General features: G+C 36.7%; 1 protein-coding gene across 1 annotated transcript; it reads right to left on the bottom strand.

Annotated features, from left to right (window-relative positions):
* Positions 1-1,321: 1,321 nt before the first annotated feature.
* On the bottom strand, positions 1,322-2,267 carry LOC125669536 (G-protein coupled receptor Mth2-like). The gene has a single exon (XM_048904105.2). It carries the CDS (start codon positions 2,265-2,267, stop codon positions 1,485-1,487), a length of 783 nt encoding a protein of 260 aa, XP_048760062.2. The 3' UTR covers positions 1,322-1,484.
* Between the last annotated feature and the right edge of the window lie 3,442 nt (positions 2,268-5,709).

The raw sequence follows: 5,709 nt of genomic DNA, 5'->3' as shown, positions 1-5,709 counted from the left end.
ACAATACGATGTACATTACAATACGATGTACATTACAATATGTACATTACAATACGATGTACATTACAATATGTACATTACAATACGATGTACATTACAATATGTACATTACAATACGGTGTACATTACAATACGATGTACATTACAATACGATGCTGTGTTTTTTGTCAAGACCGAAGAGTATAAGTCTTTAAAATCTTCGTTTATTGGCCGCTTATCCCATTACACCCCGTCCTTTGATTTTTTATGACAGTAGTAAAAATGAGAGTAAAAATGTAAGATTGCATCAATGAAAAGAACATTGCCTCATCCTACACCCACTAACGATTTAATGATTGGGGAATATTAGGTTTCCTTGAAGGTCTCAGTTTACCTCCCCTTCTTTGAAGAAGCTACGTGTCTGAGAACAACACATGTCAATATACATGATACGCAATGTTATAATTTGCTGAGAGACAGAGAGGTTGTTTTACATCTTGTAGAGAATTTTTCACTCATTTTTTATTCATACCGAGACGTTGCTATGTAAAACTTATACGGTACCAATTTTGATGCACCAGATGCGCATTTCGACAAATAATGTCTCTTCCGTAATGCTCAAGCCGAAATTTTGGAAATTCGAAATAACAATAAACTTGTAAGAGCTAAAAGGAAAACTAGAGTGCCAAAAACTGGAGCCAAATTCGTCCAAGGATAGAGCTATGCATGAGGGAGATAATCCTTAATTTTGAAATGAATTTCTAAATTTTATCCCAGCAATTAAATATACATCCGTATCCTATCTGTAGTGAAGTACCACAAATTAGACTTTTGCTTAGCGCTGAGGGTTCTTGAATGTTCCAACGCCTACCGCGGCATATGACCTCAGTTTCTAAGGTCATATCCGAAGGACCCGTAACTCTCACTTCTAAATGCCAAGCGTTGGCAAAGGGGCAATCGCTACATATGTTAACGGCTTAGGTTTGACGCGGCCACGGTACGAGCGACCTATCGGTTACGAAGCGAACGCTCTACCACTGAGCTACCACGAGAGAAAGGACTATAGCATCCCCAATGATCATATATCATGGTACCCGTGGGACCAGGGAATTTGATGATGAAAATACAAATATAAAAAGTTGGAAAGGTGTATATTCGGAAGTGAAAAAGAAGGAAGCCGCATGAAAACAAGTGCAAAAAAAAGAACCCCCCCCCCAAAAAAAAAACCAGGAAGTTGTATAGTCTAAGAACTTACGCATACCCTTAAGCAGTCGTAGATTTAAGCTAAGATGTGATCTAAACTAAATCGCTGTCTTTCTTTGGGTTTAGTCCCTGAAATTGAAATGTTATTATATTACGTAGCATGAAATTAAAAATGCCATATGCTACAATTAAGAATACGAGAAGGATGCTTGGAATTATGGCGGTAATTCCTTTCATTCAAAAACAAACAAACAAAATTCTTGATGAATAGATGAGATCTCTTACAAAGTTTCTGTACTACACTAATATCGGGCTTCGAATTTTCTAGAAGCATTTCTACCTTTCTCATTCCCAGACTTTGAAGTTAAAGATTTTTTAACAGTAAGCGACCTGGTATTGGAATAAAATGAAGAAGCACCATCTCGGACGATTTGGAACACCTTTTTCGTACATAAAAAGAAAGTTGCTATAAAGAATCCTTGTAAAGTGTTGAAGAAAATGAACAAATACCACAACGCCTGACTATTAGTTGCCGCTGCCGAGAAACCAAAACACCAGGTTAACCCCATCACAACCGACAGTTTTGTGTAAATTAGTAATTTGCAAGTGTTCTTTCTCTTCAGAATCCGGGAAGTTTTCTTGGATGACATGTGTATACTTACGGCAGATATTAGGAAGAAAACAGAATTTGAAAACAACAGAATTGCGATGGGGACCAGGAAGAAGACCATCAACCCTCTGCTATTTGAAATCCAACAGACTCCATCACCATATCCGGGTTTAAAACTTGAATCCGAAGTATACTCAACCGAGGCTGCAGACCCAACTATGATAACAGCACCCAACCAAGCATAGAACCTGTAAAACAGCACACGCTTTGAAGGACTTCCCCTTTCACCCGAATTAGTAAACCCCGTTGAAAATATGAAACATATGTCGAAAGACATCACATTCATCCAGAAAAAAGCAGCTAGGAAAGCAAAATGCGTTACAATAGATAGGGCCTTGCATAAACTTTGGTTTTTCAACTCGAAGATAAATGGCGCTACCAAATGTAACAACTGCGCAACGAACAAGGATGCCATCAAGCACATAAGGTTTTTGCCGGGAACATTGTGCAGCTTGGGGGAACAAACGTAAACAGTGAAACACACTAGCAGACACGTTAATGACAAGATTCCACCAACGAAAGACAACAGACTCTCTTCTTTTGAAAAATAGATCGCAAGTCTTGTGTAAGTCATTTGATCAATTTCTGTTCCGTTTATGCAAACGTACGCATCGCTTTCATTTTCTGAGAGCGTAAAATCATGCATCGTTCTATTGAGGGAGAACACAAAAATGGTGGTGGAATTAATTAATTCGAACTCATTTTGGTGAAAAATTCGAGAGAGGCATGATGTTGAGGTATTGTTTGGGTCATTAGCAAATCGTGCGTTCAATACACATTTACCATTTTGATAAATAAACGGAGGTTTGCACATTATCTTATAACACTGTCCTGTCAAAGGATCCAGAAGATGATCTGTGCTACAGACATTAGATAGTGAATTCGTAGATGACCCAATCAATCTTTGTCGGAAGCTCCTCTCTCTTATCTCCTTTTTCAAATTTAGATCAAATAGAATTCTGTAGCTATGGAGGTACGAATCTCTCACTGGTTTATAAGGCGTTAACTTTGTTTCCTTCATATGACATGTTAGGTTTGATTCGAGATAACTTTCACATTTCGCACAGTAGATGTTTCTTAAGACAATTTTCAGTCCAAATAGAAGCACGTAATATCCGTTTTTACATAACGTCATCAAAGTCACGTTCTGACATTCCGTCACATTGATTGGAAAACAAGTCCGCTGTTTCAGATTCTCTTCTGGAGGCGAGTATGTGACGTAACATCCGGTATCATTCTTTAAGGAGGATACGGACAGATTCTTGTCTGGAGGTATATAATCCCAATGACACTGGATTGCTGGATTCCACATGATGTAATCATCAAAATTACATATAGCGCAATATATGTTTTTATACAAATATCGCGAACTAGGGCCACTGGATGGATGGTCGAACACATCGTTCTCGGCTTCACATTTCTCTCTAAGATATGAATCAGTGCCAGAAGGACAAGAATTCACAATGTAAATGAAATTTTCAAAGTCAATATCACCTCTAAACTCACATGAAAGTCTTGGAATCGCTTTTTTCACAACTGTGTGGTTGCTTCTGTAGTCATGGCAACAGTCCTCGTATATCAAGCATTCAGGATCACACCTACAGTTGTCCAGAGCGGAAAAGCGAGATCGTCCTTGACACCGGTATCTCTTCTGACAATATTCTTCTTCAGGCGTCTGAAAAATGGCGGGAAAATATTCCGGATTCAATTCACACAACACATACTGCACAGAGCAGAGTGTGAGAACATAAATAAAGTGCGCTGTGTTCATTTTCCAAGATTTTAAACGAACAGGATAAATTGCTACATTATGAATTTAGTTAGGCACTTTCCTGAAGGAGCTCAAGCGGGCTTATATATATACTGTAAGGACTATTTATCGTCATATGATCCAGTGCTTACTAACAAAGAGAGATTGATCGAATATGATTAAAGGACAACTATTGGATTTTTCCTATTTACAAAATGAAGCACTACAAAGGTATCAATCATCAAATGCCCATTAAAACCCAGATTCATTTCAACATATCATTTATTGTTTATTTATTCTCAATTATCCTTATTATTGAAATCAAACGTATCGTTTTGCCTCTGAATCAGATGAAGTATTGGTGTGGAATATCATTTCGTGAGACAATATTGAAAAAAAAGTGAAAGAGGACCCAATCTGTTTCATTGATAGTGCTGATATTCACTTGATTCAGATTAATGTTGTTTTATGATATCCTAAATAGCATGTGTTGTTTATACTTCATGTGAGTGTAGGATTACTAAAATATAGTCATGATTAGACTCGCGTTTTCTTTGATGAATGAACTCAAGGATAAAACATTTACTCAAAGCCAGAGCAGGGAACTTGACCAATAGCTGTGCATCGGCGGATCCTGGAATTTGTGAAGGGGGTGTCTAGCACTTCTTTTACATGTAGCTACATTTCACAATCTACACCCCCACCCCATTTACACCTTTTGCTTGTATACATGTAAAACGTATGCGGTACCAATTTTGATGCACCAAATGCGCATTTCGACAAATAATGTCTCTTCAGTGATGCTCAACCGAAATGTTTGAAATCCGAAATAACAATGAAGTTTTAGAGCTATTATAGGGGAAAACAGTGTGCCAAAAAAGTGGAGTCAAATTCGTCTAACATCTGATTTTAAATAATTAAAAAAACTTATTTAAAGGTTACTCCCAATAGGCCAGTAAAAGGTGCAAAATCCTTATTTAGCCTAGAATTAAATGATATACATGTACTGATGTTGATAAATATGAATGATGCAATTACATGCAAGTATCCACCTATCATATCATAACGACTCCAAGTCTCGTTGAAATTGAATAACTTAAATTGTTTGGTCCGCAAAAAAGGGGAGGGGTCCGGACCCCCTCTCTGGATCCGGCCTTGCTGTGTGACTATATATATATAGCATTTACAGATCGTATCAATATCACAGATTTCTGAGCTCATACGTTATCACATGAAAGGTTGGGATTTGAAGTTTAGCGGTAGATTTGACAAAAAAGTCACATTGAAATTTATTTGTATATACATGTAATTACGTTTCGAGAGTTAGGATATTACTTCCAGATGATAGCTAAAAAAACACGGAAGGGTTACATCGTCGCTAAATATATCATATCAGTTTTGTTTAGTTGTTTGTTGTTCACAACCCTCAGGACATTCGATTTCAAAACATGGTTGCACAGGTTGATATTGTTGTAATAAATACAAATATAGTATCCTTTAGAAATAAGCGAAATTCCCTATGATGTTATACAGGTGAAATATATAAACCCTAACCCATTTAACTGTATAACAATCCCCCCACCCACCCACTGTTTTAGGACTTAATTGAAAAACATTAAGATACATTCCGTACGATAAATTCTGTTCATTTTACATATAAAACATGTGAAGTTAGTTTTCAGTTTTGAAAAAAGGTTTATAGCAAAGTTTAATATAATGTCGTTAACACAGTTCGTCGTTTTGATTTAACAGGTTTCCATTGTGTTGATTACATATAGATACTTTTTTGTCAATGGTGATCTTAATCACTCTAAGTAAAGCAATTGATCTGGAATGAGCAACGACAGAAACGAGCAAAAATGGAAAATCGGAACTGAAAAGCAAAAGAGATGACAAATATTTGGCGAAAAACAAATCCAAAATAATAAAATTATCTAAGAAAGCAAACTACAATCACCTGTACAAAACAATAATAATGAAAAAAGAAAACACCCCCCCCCCCAAAAAAAAAGACTAGCCACATGTGCTGTTTGTAATACGAGAATAGTATAAAATGTTTGCTCTGGACGAAATAAATCTATTCTTATCCAGATCCCCACGGGATTAA

This window comes from Ostrea edulis, chromosome 4, assembly GCF_947568905.1.
Source record: "Ostrea edulis chromosome 4, xbOstEdul1.1, whole genome shotgun sequence".
Classification (NCBI taxonomy): Eukaryota; Metazoa; Mollusca; class Bivalvia; order Ostreida; family Ostreidae; genus Ostrea; species Ostrea edulis.
This window is presented reverse-complemented; position numbering and strand designations above follow the sequence as displayed.

Excerpts from the sequence above, each read along its gene's own strand:
- LOC125669536 (XM_048904105.2), bottom strand. The coding sequence starts at position 2,267 with ATGGCATCCTTGTTCGTTGCGCAGTTGTTACATTTGGTAGCGCCATTT.